The sequence below is a fragment of the Trifolium pratense genome, linkage group LG4, assembly GCF_020283565.1.
Source record: "Trifolium pratense cultivar HEN17-A07 linkage group LG4, ARS_RC_1.1, whole genome shotgun sequence".
Taxonomy (NCBI): domain Eukaryota; kingdom Viridiplantae; phylum Streptophyta; class Magnoliopsida; order Fabales; family Fabaceae; genus Trifolium; species Trifolium pratense.
Window position 1 is genome coordinate 40,754,970 of NC_060062.1, and position 19,803 is coordinate 40,774,772.

Consider the following 19,803-nt stretch of genomic DNA (forward strand, 5'->3'; position numbering starts at 1 on the left):
CAAAATCACTTTTTAATTTAATTTTTTTTTTACTTATTAATTTATTTTTCTTAAATCACGTTGCTAAATACATTATTTCAACTTCCAAAAAAAAACATATTACTAAAAAATGACCGGACCTCCCAATCCAAAATATGATTGATCTAGTTCACAAATCTAATTTCAATCTATAAAAATATCAAAATTATTAGGTCGGATATTATGACCAAAATTATTCTATCTCTAACTATTCAATATATAAGAATTTTTAATGACTATTATCCTTTCATTTATCTACCTAATTTTTCTTTACTCTAACTTGTGTTTAGTTTTCTTATTACAAAATGAGTAGGGTCTGAAATTATTAGAAATTTTGACTCTAACTTGTGTTTAGTTTACTATATATACCATAGAAGTTTAGTTTTCTTATTAAAATTATTAGTTTTCTAGATAGTCTAGTAGTCCCAATAAGAGTATATAGTAAACATCTATTATTGTTGGGAAATCAATAAAAGAAAAAACTCATTTTACAAAGTAAAAATAAACAAGAACAACTCACAATAAAAATTTATTACTTAATATAATAATTCCCCATATTATTATAATAACTCTCCACCTTTATTTATTTATTTTTTTTTTTATCTTTTTGTGCTGACTTGAATGTGTGTAACCACTTTTACACAACAATATCTCCCTCTACACTGTATATGTATCTCTTTCATAGATTCTAGTGTTTGTTTTTCTCTCTTTAAATTTATTTGATTTGATTCTAGATGCAAGGATGAAGCCAAGAACTATTATACGCTCTATCTCTTTATGGTATATCTCTAGGGTCAAAGGTCGAACACACGTTGAATATTAGTCTTTCAAAACGTGTGTTAATCTTTGAATTGAACTATGCTACTCCTATTATTACTAGGAAAGTGATTCATAGTACAAGACAAATTGGAGGACAAAATCTTAGCTACCTGCATCTACGTTATTTCCACATATATAGACTTGAATTTTGTATTGCAAGTAGGTTTTTTTTTTTTTTGATAGACATTATTGCAAGTAGCTTTTTGATTGGTTAGATAAGTTGTTGTGTTTTCACAAAATGACAAAATATGACTCACACAAAATACTACTAGCACTTATGATAATATTAAAACAACTTGTATAACAATTAACAAACCACACTAGTAATAATTAAAACTCAATTACAGCACTTTTTCAAAAGAGAAAGTCCTTAAAAAACTTAATATATGTCCCTTAAAGTGTAGAATACACTCTACTCTTTTGGTAAAAGGCGGAAAAATAGTTCGCTTAAATATTGTGCATCTAAAAGTTCTATATTGTATGTCATGTCAATAATAGTTGTTGTAACGTAATATTTATCCTCAAATCGGTACTCTTTAATAAAAGGTGTAAGAATATTTTAGTCTGCGTTCACCCACCGCAAAGTTGCATAGTTAAAAATACAATGGTTTTCAAAGTTTTATATTGTATGTCATGCCAATGATAGTTATTGATTACCGATGTGAACTAATAATGCATCTTGGAATAGAAGGTTTTCAACTTAAAGAGATATTAATGTGACAAGCACACGGTATTCTATCATCTATATCATATTTTCTTGAAGAATAATATGGTTACATAAACAATTTAGGGTAAATAGGGTTTTACCCCCTGCAAAATAGGTGAATTTTGCTTTACCCCCATACAAAATATTTTTTTGTGATTACCCCCTGCAATATGAAAATTCCATCGTTTACCCCCCTGGTCGACAACATGGATGCTGATTGTACAAAATTGATGATGTGGCATGCCTATGTGGCTTTTATTTTTATTTTTTATTTATTTAATTAATGGCATGTTGCCACATAATAAGCTATGTAATTTAAACAAAAAAAAAAAAAACTAAGAAAGAAAAAAAAAAGTGTTCTTCATCTTCTCAGATACAACACCTCTTTTTCAACAAATCCAAACCAGAAAAAAAATTCCAAAGAGCAATTACACCTAAATTTCTTTATCTTTTCCAATTCCTCCTCTTCATCTTCAAAAGTCATAAATCTAAAAATATCATATTTCATTTTCCAACAAAAACCAGAAAACGCGATATAAAATTTTAAGCACAAAACCCGATCAACCAGAAAACACAATTAGAAACGCGAGCAATATCCTCTATTTTCTGCTGCGGGTTCTTCAATTATATAAAATTCCCAACTTAGATAAAATTAGAAAGAAAAAATAAAAAGTTCTTTTTGGATTAACTGATTGTTGTGTTGTGGTTGTTGTTGCTGGATTTTTGGACTGTTATTGTTGCTGGTTTTTTGCTTGTTGTTCTTGAGCGACGGTGTTGTTCTTGAGTGATGGTAATCATGAGCTATGGGATGAAGATAAATATTAATTAATATCAATTTGTTGGCTTTGGTTCACTGATACTTTATTCATCAAGCAGATTCTTCCCTCCCTCACACGAGGCTTATGGTTCCAAATATTTAAACAATTAAATAAATTAGAAATCCATACAGATTGAAATTGATTTTTTTCCCAAAATATACCCCTCTCCCTCTCTTATTTCCCGTAATACCCCCCTCTCAAATTTTTTTCCCGTAATGCACCTCTGACAGAAGACCAACTGGGTAGCACCATTTGAAATGGCGCCATGGCCATGTGATAGCGCCATTCTGAATGGCGCTATTGACTGCTTTTCTGTGTCCCCTGTACCAGACTGCTTTTTCCCAGATCATGCCATTTGAAATGGCGCTATGTCACAAGCATTAAGCCATTCAGAATGGCGCTATGCTCCTTGCTGTTTTTTCCAGTCGCGCGCGTGGCTTGCTGCATGGGAGGGAGAGAAAGAAAATATTTGTGTTTGAAATTTTTTAAATTTTTTCTACTATCTCATTCTATAAATACCACATCTCACACATTCATTTTTCACTCAACTAACTTCATCTTATTCATTTTATTATCTTATTCACTCTCTTTATTTTATAAATAATGGCATCTTCGTCCAATGATTGCCATAATTTTTCTGTTAAATTTGAAGGCCGCCAAGAACATTTTAAGTTACCGATTAGCAAATTGAGTTCGCTTGCAGGTTTAAAGAATAAGATTGAAGAAATGTTCTTGTTAAAAAACAATGAACATATACAAATCCAGCATATGGCTTATTTAAATTCATGCACGGACATCACAAGTGACTCCATCGAAGCTACAACAACAAAATATTGGTACAAATTAAAAGGTGATTTGGAAGTGCAATTGATGTTTTCCTTTGTTGAAAACGAAAATGAACCACATCGTTTGTACGCGACCTTAAAGAAAAGTGGTTAAGTTGTTGTTGTACGTGGTTTATTTTTTATTTTTATGGTTTATGTACTATGGTTAATTAAGAATGACGCAAGTCTTCATTTTATTGTTTATGTACGTGAACTATAGTTTCTTAAAAATGATGTAAGTCTTTATTTTATTCTAATTATTTCGTATGAATGTGATTTTAATTATTTTGTATGAATGTGGACAATTATAAACATAGAAAAAAATTAGAAATTACTTAACATGGATTCATTCATTCATTATATAAACATGGAAAAAAATTACATAAAATTAAAAGGAAAAGTTACGACGAGGGTCCCGCAACATTAGGACAATTATTTCTGTTATGATCCGGCATTCTACATAAACCACATAGGCGCTCTTTTTTGCCGAATTCGTCCATTTCGGTTCTAATGCGGTTCTTTTTTGGACGACCTTTCTTGACCCTTTTCATATCAGGACGGGGAAAAAGTTTCGGGCCGTCGTATGTCGGCCAATACATTTTGCCTTGAACCACTTGGAAGGTATTCTCATAAACGCGGCATACATTGGCAACTTTGAACACATCATCAATGTACACTTGATAGTCCAAATGAGCGTGAAAACAAGCAGCAATAACATGTGAACAAGGTAAATGTAATGCTTGAAATTTTCCACAGTCACACCATTTTTCTTCCAAGTGTACTTTAAATGTATCCTTTGGTCGGCCTTCGCGGGGATCCTCAGTTTCCTTCACTGCGAAACGTTGCCTATCATGACGAGTGACTACATGTGAGTGGGCCTTAGTCATTGCATCTGTTAGCCTTTTCTGACATGGCACAGAATACACCTGACCAGAAGCTAACACAGCCATTGCATCCATTCCGCGTGTTCCAAAAAGTGTCGCAGTCTTAGAGTATGTTCCTTTGACCAATGCTGTGATTGGTAGGCTGCGAATTTCCTTGTAGACTGAGTTCATCGCCTCGACAAGATTGCTCGTCATGTGACCCCACCGACGACCTCCATCGTACGCCTGCGTCCATTTTTCTTTCGGGATTTTATCAACCCAATTTAAAGCCTCCACACTTTCCTTCCTAAGTTCGTTCCGCCAGTATTTGAATGAAGGTTCGCTGGGTGCTGCTGTACCGGACGATATGTTAAATTCAACGTGGGCTGCTGGTGAAGGTTCCTCGTTAAGTCTTAATCAAATCGAGAACTATCTTAACAGGGACGATACAAATGCGGAAGAGGAATTATATGGACGAGGACATCCGAGGAATGCAGGTCCTCCACCTTGTGGCACCGGAGGCCATCGTAGACATCGTAGACATTAGGAATTTTAGTGTTTTGTTTGTAATTAATTATTTATTTATATAATCGTCTTGTAATAAATTTTTTTCCATCAAATAAAAAAAAACAATTTCTTTATTCATCGAATATTTGTTCATCAAATAAATAAAATCAAATAAAAAAAAAAATTAAAAAATTTTCAAACAAAACTCTTTTCTTTCTCTCCCTCCCATGCATTCAAAAAAATATCAAATCTCCTCCTAATGCAGCAAGCCACGCGCGCGACTGGAAAAAACAGCAAGGAGCATAGCGCCATTCTGAATGGCTTAATGCTTGTGACATAGCGCCATTTCAAATGGCATGATCTGGGGAAAAGCAGTCTGGTACAGGGGACACAGAAAAAGCAGAAAAGCAGTCAATAGCGCCATTCAGAATGGCGCTATCACATGGCCATGGCGCCATTTCAAATGGTGCTACCCAGTTGGTCTTCTGTCAGAGGTGCATTACGGGAAAAAAATTTGAGAGGGGGGTATTACGGGAAATAAGAGAGGGAGAGGGGTATATTTTGGGAAAAAAATCATTGAAATTAGCAATTAAATTAAAGTGATAAGCAATTAAATAAACAAATAAAAATCTATTCTTTGTGTGTTGTGGTGATGAATGAATGCCCAGATATGAGTGAGTTACGGTTGTAAAGACTGAACCGAAGAACAGCAATTTCTGCAGTTATTTTTAGTTTTTTTTTTTTTTTGTTCAATTAAGTTCTTAGGGCCCGTTTGGTGCACAGGATAAGAGACAGGATATGATAACTGTATCATATCCTACCGCAATCCAGTGTTTGGTGATACAGCAGGATATGATAAGTTAATCCTGAAGCTTATCCTATCATGTCTCTCTAGTTATAATTCTTATCCTGAATTTGAGCTGGGTTACCAGCAGGATAGGATAAGAAGAAAAAAAATTTACTGATTTATTTTATAAAATATATTTTAAAATACATAAAATAAAATTAATAAAATATAAATAATAAAATAATTAATTTTTAAATATATATGTGATTTTCTCACATGGATAATTTTGTAATTTATATATTCTAAAAAATCAAAATTTTACTAAAATTACAATATTTTAAAGTAAAATGATTATTAAAAAATTGACAAATAGGGATATTAACTTAAATTTTATAAAAAATTAAATATAATTCTTTTGCAATAGTAGTTTTATTATTTACGTATGAGATATATCATATATTTATTTGGCTTATCTAACATGTATATATTATTGAGTTATTTATTTGATCATGATTCATATAAAAAATTAAACTTGATTATTTTCTCATGATTTTTATTTTAAATTATATAAAGTTATTTGATTACTTATTTATATTTTTTATTTATAAAATTTAAAGTATAACAAAATAATTTTTAAAAAATAATAATTGTTTTACAAGAGTAATTTTGTCAATTAAATATGTTATATATCTTATCATATTATTATGAGAAAGTATGTATTAAAAACAAAATATAATAGTTATCATGTTTGTTATCCTGTGTGCACCAAACATAGGATATGATAACTGAGTATAACTGTTATCCTGTTGTTATCCTATCCTATCCTTATCCTGTTTTATATCCTATCCTGTCACTATGCTATCCTGCGCACCAAACGGGCCGTTAAAGTATTTTTATAGAAATGACAAAAGGATAATGTGATGTGGAATTATTTATCTATGTGGCACGAATTTTTTTAATAAAAAATGAATGAAAAGCCACATAAGCATGCCACATAATCACTTTTGTCCAAAAAAATATTTTGCAAGGGGGTAAAGAAAAATTCGCCTATTTTGCAGGAGGTAAAACCCTATTTACCCAACAAGTTATTTATACTCAATTATAGGATTTTTAATAGATAAAAACCCTTCAAAAATTATCGCATGCATGCCTCTTAATGTGGCAAGCACACGGTATTCTTTAGTAAAAGGCGACAGAATAATTCACTTTGAGCTTACCACAAGGCTGCATGATGATTACATAGTCAGCTCTTGAAATTTTATATCACATTTCATTTCAATGTTGGCTTAGTATTATCGATATGGGACTACTACTGAATCAAGATGTTACCGATATCTAGTTTCGTGTGATGACTAAGGTAAATGTTGTACTCATCAAAATTAGGTAAAAAAAACTTTTTAACTAATGTTGTACTAATCAAAATTTGTTGTCCCAAACATTTTCAACTGAATATTAAAAACAGATAATAAAGACAAGGAAACAGTCCTAATTAATCCTAATTAACTCCCCTTGGCTAAATATCTTCTAATAAATCACAGTTGCTTGCAGGTGAAGCTAATAGTTCCATAGACAAGAAACAGTTAAATAATTATTCCTCACGCTGCATATTGAGCTGCTGCAAGTCTAGCAATTGGAATTCTGCAAAAAAAGTCCTCAAATATTCAGTTTGATTGTTGAAAAATAGAAATTAAATCTCATTTCATACAACTTCGAATCGAAAAACGAACCTAAAAGGAGAACATGAGACATAGTCAAGACCAAGTTGAGCAAAGAATGCAATAGAAGAAGGCTCCCCACCATGCTCTCCACATATTCCAATCTGATAATCAAGTTCATAAATTAATTGTAGAAGCATCGCCGTGAGGTATAATGCATGAAAGATAACATAACTGACATATTAAGGATAACTAAGATGTGCAATAATTTTATTTTATGGTAAATTACCTTTAAGCTTGGTCTAGCGGCACGGCTCTTCTCTACGCAAACTTTGATGAGTTGTCCCACACCTTTCTGGTCAAGTACCTATAATTGTTGTCAATAATTCGAATTTAGCAAACATCGTTTATATATTGAGCGAATGCAATGCGCATCGTCTCTCTGATTCACGGTTCAAGTAAAGTAACGTTAAAAGTAATGATATTTTCATTTTTGTAATTTTCAACTCTCACTTATCGTACATCTCTTGAGTCATTTCACAAAGTCTAGCTAGAGATAGTAGTGCTTGTGTGTATGTCTTATTTTTAGACACAATAGGGCAAAACTTTCGATTGTATATCACACGTCACACGACTATGCGACTAACCTCAAATGGATCATGCTGCAAAATCCCAGCAGCTAGGTATATAGGAAGAAATTTGCCAACATCGTCTCTACTGTAGCCAAATGTCATTTGAGTAAGATCATTGGTTCCAAAAGAAAAGAACTCAGCTTCATTTGCAATCTACACAAATGGATTAAAAATATTAGAAAGTGTAAAGATAACAAAATATTATTTTTCTTTAATACATTTTAATTATTGTATGTTAAAAATAAAGATTCATAAGTATTACCTCATCTGCAATTAGTGCAGCTCTTGGAACTTCAATCATAGTTCCAACCTTATAGTCTAATGAAGTGGCCATCTCAGAGAAAACTTTCTCAGCAACATTCCTTATTAAATTCACTTGATGTCTTAATTCCTGCTAGTTAAAAAGCATTAGGCTTATATAATAATTGTGTCACAAGAGTTTCATTAAGATCAAACCCCAAAATATTGCTCCATGTTATATTTCAAGAGATTAATTGTTAAGGGAAAAGGAAAACAAGTTAAATTTTTTAATGCATATATATAAAGGACCATGCCTGAGGTGTGCCGACAAGTGGAACCATTATCTCAGGATGAACTGCAATACCATCTTTACTCGCTGAAACAGCAGCTTGGAAAATTGCGCGAGCCTGCATCTCGGTCAATTCTGGATATGATATTCCCAACCTATTCACATAATTTCAAATTGTTAATTGTTATTTTGCAAATATGGATAGTTATTTGGTATGTGCAAGCATCATAAGAAGAGGACAAACCTGCAGCCGCGAAAACCAAGCATGGGATTAACTTCTGAGAGTTTTTCTATCCTAGAGGATATTTCTTCTTTTTTCATGTCTGTCAAAGAAGTTAGTTCACTGGAAATTTGCTCCAAGTCACCTTTAGGAAGAAATTCATGAAGTGGAGGATCTAACAATCGGATTGTAACTGGGAGACCGTCCATTGCACGAAAAATTCCTTCAAAATCTGATCTTTGATAAGGTAACAACAAATCAAGCGCAGCTTTCCTTTGTTCTAGGGTAACAGCCATGATCATCATTCTTACAGCCTTTAACCTCTCATCTGAAGCAAAAAACTAAAACACCACAAAACATGCACAAAATCATAATTTGTACTACCCTGTGTTAAAATCATAAAAAATGACGATTTCAAGCATCGCAAGGATAACTTTTATCTTATGCTATACAGGAGTTGAATATTATTTGTACCATGTGTTCTGTCCTGCAAAGTCCAATCCCTTGTGCACCATTTCGTCTAGCTTTTATTGCGTCTTCAGGTGTGTCAGCATTTGCCAAAACCTGGTAGATAACAATGATATAAGTGAAATTACCTAACAAGAATTAGATGTTTTGATTTGACTCAAGACTTGTGCAGCTAATAAAGAATAGCACCTTCAGTTTCCTTATTTCATCAGCCCAAGACATGAAAGTTTCCATATCATCAGTTAGAGATGGTGGAGAAAGTGCCTGCTTTTCCAATATCACCTCACCTGTGGATCCGTTCAACGAGATCCAGTCTCCTTCTGTTATCTTATTACCTCCAATTATGACCACCTATCATCATAAATGAATATTATACTGAATTACTTTGAACATTAAGATGTTTTACTAATATGTCAAGAGTATATATAGTTTTTGAGGTTACCTTTTCATGCTCGTTTACTTGGATATCGGAGCAACCAGACACACAACACTTTCCCCATCCACGAGCTACGACAGCAGCATGAGATGTCATACCACCTCTAGCTGTCAAGATTCCAACAGCTGAATGCATGCCTCCAATATCTTCTGGACTTGTCTCTGTCCTTATCTTCAATAATTCAAGTGTGTGTATTAGAATTCAATTTGCTTATGGATGATTTCTTTAACATCGTTATGAAACTAAATCTAGGACGTTATATACATTGTAACATGAGATACTTTGAATAATAATTTCACCTAAAACATCGGTAAAATCTCTACGTTGGGTTAAGAGACCAAACACAAGTGAATTGGACACCAGATATTCATCTCAAATTTAAAGGCATTGGATATATACGGGCTGCATCTATTTATGTTAGTCAAACACTCACATTTTCATCCAATGTGAGATTTCTTACTTAGACTTGATACTCTAACAATTTCCTCTTCAAGTGCGAGTCCATTTGCAGAGGAGCCTAAAATGACGAGATATCTCCAATCTCTATATTAGGCTAAGAGCAATCTCAAAAATGGATTGGACACCACATATTCACCAAAAATCTTAATGAATCGCGTATATTAATCGTGTCACTTATATGTTGTTCAATACTCACATTTTTATCTGATGTAGGGTTTTTTACTCACACTTGATACTCTTAAAAATATAATAAAGGGGGTAAAATGAGATAAGAAAAATGATTTCTTGATAATGAAAAAGAATACCAAGATGACACTTTTTCCTTGCGCATGCCATTCTTCAGCATCATCAGCAGTGAACACAACCTGCCCAACGGCAGCGCCAGGGGATGCAGGCAAGCCAACAGCAGCCACTTTGTCCTTGTACTTGGATGGATCCTCAAACTAAACAAACAAATTAAACCAATTAATAACACTTGAGCACCTTACATTTCAATGGAAATATCTTTTAGGCATAGAATCATAAAACAAACTAAGGATCATTTATCTAAATGATGTTAATAAAGTTATATGAGCACGATCGTTTAGCCAAAGGAATGGATTAAGTTAATTACAACAAAACTATATACCTGTGGGTGTAGGAGCTGATCAAGATGTTGTGGCTCTACCATTTTGATTGCAGAACGAGTATCAACGAGCCCCTCTTGGACCATGTCTACGACTATTTTGATTGCACCTTTACCAGTACGTTTTCCAACTCGACATTGCAACATCCACAACTTATTTTCTTGAACAGTGAACTCAATATCCTACAATATAATATATCAATCTCAGAAGAATTACATGCCACTCTATCGATACGAAAAGAAAAAGCAAAAACAGTAAAACAAATCTAAAGGGATTCAGGTTTTTACCATCATATCCTTGTAATGATTCTCTAGAATCTTACAATTCTCCACAAGTTCCTCATATGCATCTGGCATGCAAGTTTTCATGATCTCTATATCTTGAGGTGTTCTGATTCCAGCAACTACATCCTCTCCCTATCATAAACAATTTTTTTGACGCATCAACACCAAAAGTAATTAGTAACTTACTATTTATAGATATGATAATAACATGAATGTAAAATAACAACTAGTAAATTATCATATATAACCTGAGCATTAACGAGAAATTCTCCATAAAGTTTCTTTTCACCAGTACTTGGATTTCTAGTGAACAAGACACCAGTTCCTGAGGTATCTCCCTTATTACCAAACACCATGGATTGAATGTTTACGGCCGTGCCCATTAGTCCAGTTATCTGATTAATGCTCCTATACTTAATAGCCCTTGGACTATCCCAAGAATTGAAAACTGCTTTAACAGCTAACTCTAGTTGCTTCTTTGGATCTGCAATTGGTAAATCAAGAGTGAATATGAAAACATGTGTATGGATGGATTGCAATATGAAAAGGTTGATGATTTTGAACTTATTACCTGAGGGAAACTTTTCTCCCTTAGCTTCAACATAGACATTCTTGTATTGCTCGACCAAATCTTTGAGATCATCGGCTGTTAGATCAGTGTCATGTTGAACGCCTTTTGAATGCTTTTGCTTTTCTAACTTCTCATCAAACAATGAGTGTGGAATGTCCATTACCTAAAATATAACATACAATAAAAGTTTCAACAAAAGCAATGGAAAATCTTTTAGACAAAATGCAATTTGGTGCATATGATATAAAGAACTAAGTACTTACAACATCTCCAAACATGTCTAAGAAACGTCTATAAGAATCGTAAGCAAACCGCTCTCCACCTTTTGAAGCCAACCCAGCAACCACTTCATCATTCAATCCAAGATTAAGAACTGTGTCCATCATTCCAGGCATGGAAATCTGATAGATATTAAAAAAACAAACAACTTAATTAAGCGCTTATAACATAAACATTTATTATACAAGTGTTTATGAATAAGTTATTTCAATAAGAAAAGATAAAATAAAGGCACACTATTTTTATATAAGCTATAAACTTATTTCATAAACTATCATAGAAAACTTATAGAAACAATTTATGATCATGTCGTAAGCTGTTTCTATATGCTCTCCCAAACAATCTCACAAGTGCTTATGCACGTAGATAAACAGAAATAACTCAATCCAAACAAGCCACAAAACATAATGAAAAAAGTAAGATCAAATACGAAAAAAGACTCTTACCGCAGCACCAGAGCGCACTGAGAGGAGGAGAGGTTTTGAAGGATTTCCAAGAGATTCCCCAAGTTCATTCTCCACAAATTTCAGGGCTTCAAGTATCTCCTCCCACAAACCATTTGGTAAGCTTTTATCATTTTGTTGATATTCTTGACATGCTTCTGTTGAGATGGTGAGTCCAGGGGGCACTGATAAACCAATTGTTGCCATTTCTGCTAAGTTGGCACCCTTTCCTCCCAACTATACACATGCACAAAGAAATCCATTGGTAAAAATTAGTTGTAACATGAAAAATATAATGTGTTTAGTGTTTTAGAATGCTGAGAAACTAATAAAATTACTAATGAAGAGATAAAGTATGCTTACCAAGGATTTCATGGCCTTGTTGCCATCACTTTTACCTTTGCCAAAAGTGAACACCCTCTGTGAAAACATATTTGCATTGTTAATAGTAATGCTTTTGGAAATCATATTTGTATTGAACACACTCTTACAAATCTTGTATAACTCTAATTAGTGCAATAAATCTTTTATAGAAAAAGAAGTGACAATTTAACTTTTAAAATGTGATATAATCTTTCTAAAAAGAGTCATCAAGGATTGTTACACACTTCATTCATTTCGTCTCTTAGTTACGAGTCTCTTTCGAATTACTAGATTTTTCTTAATCTACGTGATTTTCTTAATATGCGTGAAATATGCAAAGGATGATTATAAATAAATATGGAAGGAGTTAGTTAGAATGAATATAAGATGTTTAAGAATGAGAGATACCATGTTATTTTTCTTTGTAACTAGAGAAACCATGTTATCATGAACAGACACTATGCAACAACCTACTATCTCTACAATCTTAAATTTGTGCTTCTCCAATGCAAATGAGGAAGATGGATGGTTGTTTCTTTATCTATTAAATCTAAGTTATATTTTTTGTTAAAAAATAATTTAAAATCTTATATATTTAAGAATGTAAGGGATTATAAAAATTTATAAATTGCCCTTCATACATATTATGCCATGTGTTGTTTAATTGACTGCTAAATGTGGCTTTAATTAGTTTTACATTCAGTGAATCACTCTCTCTTTCCTTTTTTGTTGGAAACATTGCTAAGTCTCTTTCATAAATTTCATTTACTTACCCTCTTTCTTCCCTATTCCATCTCCACATAGTTTGCTTCCCACACCACTTCACTTTCTCTCTCTCTCTTCCCTTCTCCATGTTTTTTTATTTTTATTTTTTATTTTCACTATTAATTTCTTTCTTCAGCCACACATATATTTTTGTTAATATATTCTCATTTTCTATCTTCCATATCCAATATCCTATTGATGTTGATTGTTGTATCATCAAAACAATCACTCTTTCGCATCATATTCCCTTCTTTTCCTATTTTTATACCATCTCCAACCAATAAATAGGCTGACTCAAACCCTTTTAAACCTCTAGAAAAATTATTGTGTTATCGTAATAAGTTAGCTTAATTATTAAAATCTTGTAATAGTTCATTTCGTTAGTAATATTTTTTTAGAGTGTTCTAATTCTTACTAGAATAATTACTAAATTTGTTATTCGTTCTTCCTATATACATTTACTTAGTAGCACACTTTTTTAAAAATTATTTTAAAAACTCACAACATGGTTATTTTGATTGCACGTTCTAATCTTGCGATGATTATTTTGATTGAAAAATTAATTTAAAAACTCACAATATATTTAATGAAGCACGATTTTTTATTTTGAACAATTGTGTCCATATTTTGAAGAAAGAAACAACTTCATATAAATTATTTTTATTTTCATCCATTCGATCACCCAAAAAATTACACACAAAAAACAACAACAATTTCACTTCATTCACCGATCCCCAAACAATAATCAATTTAAATTAACAAAATAAGCTCAAATTAAGTTGGTTTCAAATCCAAAATCGAAAATAAATAAAGCGGAAAATGGCGCGCGGAATGAGAAGATAAATCTTTGACATCAAAAGTGTTAAGCTCCACAAACCGTGTAAAATTGATGTAAGGACTAAAGTTGATAACTCTAAAAGTTATAGAGTTTTCACAACTTTTAAAATGCATGAACTATTCTTAAATATAGAGTAAAATGTAGGGACTAAAAATATATTTAACCCTATAATTTATCTTAAAAATTATAAATTATATTATATTGTAGTACATATAGATCATTGATACATTTTTAAATTTTCTTGTCCAATAAATTCTTAGTTCATTTTGGGGAAAAAATATAATTTTGTATGCATTACTACTTTTTACATAAAAGTCCTCAATTAAATGTTACTCACATCATATTTAGTTGACCTGTTAATAAATTACTAGTATAATATAATACATCGTTATCGTTATAATATTAAATCCTCTATTAGTAATAGGGTTGTTGTGATAGAAAAAAGTATCTGAATACCTCTATTTTTTTTCCCTTAAATAAATTATATTCATTCATTCAAATTGCTAGAATATATGGATACAATACCAATTCAAAGTCGATAAAAACAAAAAAAAATAAATCTATGAGTTATATTTAAAACGGGCATATTGAATTCACTATCCCATATATTACCAAAAAAATCACTACCCACTTTAGAGAGGTATTATGTTCTTTTATTTTACTCAGGCGTGTAAAAAGATCAAAAGAAAAAGAAGAATTTGTCAAAAAATAAAAATAAAAGAATAGATAAAAATAATGAGAAATAAAAAAAAATTAACTTTGTTGATGTTCTTCGTCTAATTGTAAAGTGGTAGCTTATGTAATTTATAATTTTTCCATAAAATAATAGAATACTACAATACTTTTATGCGATTATTAAAAAAAAAAAACAGTTATTTGATGAATAGTAGATACATAATACATAAATGCAATAGGGTTAAATTTTTCAATTAATTTTTATCCCTAACATATATAATATTCATTATCGCATGAAATAGATGACTCAAAGAGTCGTGTTTAATATATGAAGAGTGGAGAAGATATGTATTCTTTACAAGATATATTAGTGGTTCGTGGATGTAATTGTTGTTGTTGTTTGCGATTGAAATGCATACTTCATGAGTCATGTTTAATTTATTAGAATGAGATAAAAATGAATTTTGTGTGATTTATCTGATACACAAAATTGAGTTTTTCTTTTTATTTTTAAACAAGGTGTGCCTAGCTAGCAAACCCTCAAACTAGCAAAATCTAAAACAAGAAGACAAAACCTATTTATAGAGTAGTCTTCCCTAATTACATGATGTATCTCAAACAACTTGATGACGTATTGTCACACTCTCATAATCCATGCTTATTTGAGGAACATTAGACTTATTTTAGAGATTTTAAGCAATAAATCAAGAGAAAATCGACTCGGAAGCAAGGTTACTTGATACACAAGAAAGCAGGAAAATATGCAGGAAAAATCACAATTGAACTACGCTGGGGGCGTAGTCCATCACGCGCCGCGTGATGAGGATCACAGAGAGCCCAAATTTGCACTCTGATCACGCGCGGCGTGAAGCCCATCACGCGCGGCGTGAAGCTTGGTTCAAGAAAAGGGTGCTCTTTGACTAGTGCCACGCGCGGTGTAGCATTGATCACGCGCGGCGTGGTAGAAGAAAAGTGAACTACGCCGGGGGCGTGGGGAGTTACACGTGCGGCGTAGGATGAAGATAAGCAACCACGCGTGGCGTGATGGATCTGACGCGCGGCGTGGTTGCAATTCCTATATAAGAAAACTGGATTTTCTGCATTTGGGTTGGAATTTTTCTGCACTGGTTTATATATTCTGAGATTTTGAGCAAGAACGAAGGCCTGGTCCTGGAACGAAGGGTACAACTGCAACATCTTCAACACAATGGAGTCAAGAACCATGAAGTTGAAGATAGAAGCTGATCGGAGCACGATGAGGAGCTAAATTCTTCATCGAGGTAGGATCTATGATAGCTTAGAATGTAGTGTTCTTGTGTAATCTGATGTATCCGTGTGGAATTACTCTTGTAATAGTATTCACTTAATGCAATTCTATGATTAATGCTTTATGATTCTTGATCAGTTTTATAATGAATTTAGATTTGAATCACGTATGAGAATATTGATTTAATTTCTGAACTGATTGCATTAAGCACTTGAGTGTTTCCGGTCGAGAGATTGAAACATAGAGTGTAGCGAACGATCAACGCGTTTTCAAATACTTCGTAGTCGGTAGCTTACATCCGAGAGATCGGAGGAGTATCGACAACGGATAGGGTGAATTTTGACAAGAGATTGCGATTCGCCATATTGTTGATCTAGTTGTGAATACTTGAGTGATTCCATATGATATGTTAGATTGCATGCGATAAACTATAGACTAGGTGATTCCGATGATTCTACCTCACTTTTCTACCATTGAAGTAGCACATTTTCTTACCGTCAAACTACTCAACTCAACCCCCAAATATGTTTGTTAATTTCAATCATGTTCATAGACACAATTCCCTCATAGAATCGCGCAATCCCGGTGGATCGATATTCTTTTATTACTTCCACTATATTTGTACACTTGCAAATTTGTACACTTGCAAATTAGTAGTTACCACTAAACACAATTATGCAAAGAGAAGCCAAAATTGGCTAACTTATCTGCATAATGACTACCCTTCCTAAACGGGTGTGATCATAAAATTCATACTCAAAGTCATAAACAGACAATTCTCCCAACAAGCATCAATGGCACACATGACTCCAAGATTCCGGATACGAACCAATTATACGCGGTGAAAATAAAGTATGCATTCAGAAAGACAGAAGCATATATAACAAATGAAGACAGATTTGTCATTTAAAGCTGCATACAAAACCAGCAATAGTAGAACAAATGGCAGTGTAATAGATGAAAGAGTAATCAATCCAGGAAAATTGGTTTTCACAAACTTCTAATTATTTCCTGTCATTGGTAACAGTTTTTAGTTAATTTACACAGTAAAACAACATACATGCCTAATGACAGTAGAAACCTTCACCCAACTGATCCCACTGAGCAAACGCTGCATTGTGTAATATTTAGTTTTCTCTAAACCAATTAGATACTGAAGATATCGGTTCTCTTCTACAGCAACTGAAGCATTTAGCACTCAGCCTACAATCTCAATGGTCAATTGATCATCAAGTAATCACACATGTCCCATCAACCATCAACAAACAATGCATCAAGGAGGTTTGCAGATGAATTGCCACTCTCGGTCTCCTCAAAGAAACCGTTTGCAGAATTTTCTCTTCTGGCTCTACGTTCTTCAATGATAAAATCTTCTGTTTCTGTGCAGTAATTTCGTCGACCCTGTTTCACAGGTCTTTCAGCCACAACAAATTTATTTCCATCACGAGATCTCTCAGTGAAACCTGCCCAGACTGACCAAAGAAAGGGAACACATCATAAACTACAATATTATATGAACAATGTCAAAAAAAAGCAGCGGTAATGAATATCATAATGAATATTTAGTAAATGAGGTGCACCAAGTATCAAGATGCAGTTGAGTTGGGATAGTGTCAAAAGCAATATGCAGTTGGGAATGAACAATCCAAAACAATGTAGAAATATATTTTTTTCCAAATCTTAATGTAACTAAAAGATGAGCATATAAAAACGAAGTAGTAATATCTCATCACATAGCACTAGCAGGGTTTGCATGATTGCACCAGTTACACAGTAATTTATGTTGATATTGTGTGAAAGTAGTGCCAAAGAAACAGAAATAACCACAACTCGGTGCTACAAAACTCCCACAACGACAAGGTTCGGGGAAGGGTAAGGTCCATTGTGACATTTTAGTCACACAACAGCAACTCAAACTGTTGAGTCAAATCTCCCCTTCAACCACTTTAAGACAACTCACAGAAATTTCCATGATGTCCTTTCTTAGAGATACAATACAATACAACAACCACCAAAAATCTCCACTATATGGTTGACACGTATGTACACTCTTCAGTTTTATCATTTTTTAAAACCCTAAAATTCTCTCTTTTCCGCTATCGCCGCTACATCTAGTAGAAGAAGCTGGAATGGCATCCGCTATTGCCTAATATCAAAACTATGATTGTGTGGCAGTTTTCATAGTAGATTCATTAACACACATCCATTAATTTTTCACCCCATTTTCAATCCCACACCAAATGCTCCTCAAATGTTAATTAACACACACTCATAAAAAGGAAATGTTAGTAATCTAATGAGTAAAAACCTCGTGTGCTTGTTTATCCGTCAGCAACTCCCAAAATTTCGATTATGACGGATTTATTCTCCCAAAAGAGCTAAGTGCATGTTTGAATTCACTCTTGTACGGACCTAAAATCATTCTAAAGACTTAAAATTTGATTTTGGCATGTTCAAGGTTTCCTAATTAGATTTTACCTCTAAAATTGATTACAACCAGAAGCTAGGACTTTGTATTGTAGCTTTCGCCTCAATGTGATTTTTATACTAAAATAGATTGTTCAACACACTTACATATGAACATATTCAAACATAAATTATTTTACCTTAAACTCACTTTTAGCTAAAAATCTTTTTTTTTTTCAAGTGGCCCAGTGGCTAGAATTTCACCTTAAATAGAGTATCCGAGTTTCGAACCCCGACTCATGCATATAATCCAATTGAGCTAAGCTCACAAGGACACAAAATCAATTTTTATCACCATAGAATCAAACACACTAAAATACCATCTTCACATCATTCATTTATCACCAAACTAGTCACTAAAAATCTTTATAAAAGATCATAATCATAAAAAAAAAATACCTCCAAATTGATGCAGCACAATAGAAGCAGCAACAGTAACATTCAAAGAAGCAGTACCACAACCATATTGTGGAATATAAACAAAAAAATCACAAATCTCACATTCCTTACTCGACAAACCAGAACCCTCATTTCCTAGCAAAAAAGCAGTACTTTTCTTAAAAGGATGTTCATTAACAGGAAGAGCATCATGTGTAATCTCAACACCACAAATATCACAATCTTTATCTTTGAGAAATTGTCGAGCTTCTTGTAGTGAATGAAAATGTCGAAATCGAAGATGATTTGAAGAACCATGGTTACCGAAACTGTTGAAATCTCTACGACCAACGAGGATTAGTTCCGATACACCAAATGCTGTTGCGCTTCGTGCTAGTGTTCCAACGTTGTGTCGTTTTGCTATGTTGTGTACTACTACGTAACTTTCCAACACCATTTTATTGTTGTTTTGTACGATTCGATTTTGTTATGAAACTCTGCAATAACGTGAATTGAAGAAGGAAGAAAATGATTTAATGCAGGGAAGGTGTTTGATTTTTTGCTTGTTACAGAAAAACGGCTACGGCGTTGCGAAGGGTTTTTCAGTTTTCATCAGTCATAACACTCGCAAATTTCAACGAGCAAGTCAAAAGTCAAAACTACCCTTTATGTTTTATTGGGTTCAAAAATAGGTCCAACTTTGCCTCCGCTTCGGCCCAAATATATTAATAATGCAAGCAAACAACTTTCCACACCCCATATTCTTAAATGAGAACAAGAATATGCACAAAAAGCGATAAAGAGCCAACTTCAACAAACTCATAATCCCTTATATGACATGGAAAATCAAATATTCTTAATGGATTTATTTTTTCTAAATCATAAAATATAAACAAAATCTGGTCAACAAAAATTAGTATATTTAGTGTAAAACTTATACATGATACGTTAAAATTTAAACAAAATGAGTACATATTTTTGAACCATTAAGAATTCAGTTCGATTAAACAAACCAATTTAGGATGAACCATTAACAATTCAGTTGGATTAAACTGATTTGTTTTTTTGGTTCATTTCAGTTAGGTTTTGTTTTCGCTAAATCTTGAA

General features: G+C 32.9%; 2 protein-coding genes and 1 non-coding gene across 3 annotated transcripts; all 3 read right to left on the minus strand.

Moving 5' to 3' along the window:
- Positions 1-6,448: 6,448 nt before the first annotated feature.
- LOC123882635 lies at positions 6,449-6,568 on the minus strand. The gene has a single exon (XR_006799948.1). It is a non-coding gene; the product is annotated as a U5 spliceosomal RNA (small nuclear RNA).
- Positions 6,569-6,715: 147 nt separating this feature from the next.
- LOC123923791 (pyruvate, phosphate dikinase, chloroplastic-like) lies at positions 6,716-12,837 on the minus strand. The gene is made up of 19 exons (XM_045976526.1): positions 12,716-12,837; positions 12,308-12,364; positions 11,948-12,181; positions 11,486-11,623; positions 11,223-11,385; positions 10,900-11,135; positions 10,655-10,783; positions 10,370-10,549; positions 10,047-10,184; positions 9,289-9,453; positions 9,036-9,197; positions 8,853-8,942; positions 8,403-8,719; positions 8,184-8,313; positions 7,892-8,020; positions 7,645-7,782; positions 7,287-7,364; positions 7,070-7,161; positions 6,716-6,980 (listed from the first exon to the last, which is right to left on the minus strand). Exons 1-19 carry the CDS (start codon positions 12,746-12,748, stop codon positions 6,938-6,940), a joined length of 2,652 nt encoding a protein of 883 aa, XP_045832482.1. The 5' UTR covers positions 12,749-12,837; the 3' UTR covers positions 6,716-6,937.
- A 3,874-nt stretch (positions 12,838-16,711) lies between these two features.
- On the minus strand, positions 16,712-19,335 carry LOC123923792 (putative TrmH family tRNA/rRNA methyltransferase). The gene is made up of 2 exons (XM_045976527.1): positions 18,718-19,335; positions 16,712-17,324 (listed from the first exon to the last, which is right to left on the minus strand). Exons 1-2 carry the CDS (start codon positions 19,151-19,153, stop codon positions 17,104-17,106), a joined length of 657 nt encoding a protein of 218 aa, XP_045832483.1. The 5' UTR covers positions 19,154-19,335; the 3' UTR covers positions 16,712-17,103.
- Positions 19,336-19,803: the final 468 nt, after the last annotated feature.

What these genes read in the sequence shown, in the direction of transcription:
- LOC123923791 (XM_045976526.1), bottom strand. Translation starts at nt 12,748, where the DNA reads ATGGTTTCTCTAGTTACAAAGAAAAATAACATG. An exon ending in TTTGCAGGACAGAACACATG is followed by an intron (nt 8,720 to 8,852) that starts GTACAAATAATA and finishes GTGGTGTTTTAG; the next exon opens with TTTTTTGCTTCAGATGAGAG. An exon ending in CCGCTAGACCAAGCTTAAAG is followed by an intron (nt 7,162 to 7,286) that starts GTAATTTACCAT and finishes CTTGATTATCAG; the next exon opens with ATTGGAATATGTGGAGAGCA.
- LOC123923792 (XM_045976527.1), bottom strand. Translation starts at nt 19,153, where the DNA reads ATGGTGTTGGAAAGTTACGTAGTAGTACACAACATAGCAAAACGACAC. An exon ending in TGTGCTGCATCAATTTGGAG is followed by an intron (nt 17,325 to 18,717) that starts GTATTTTTTTTT and finishes TTCTTTGGTCAG; the next exon opens with TCTGGGCAGGTTTCACTGAG.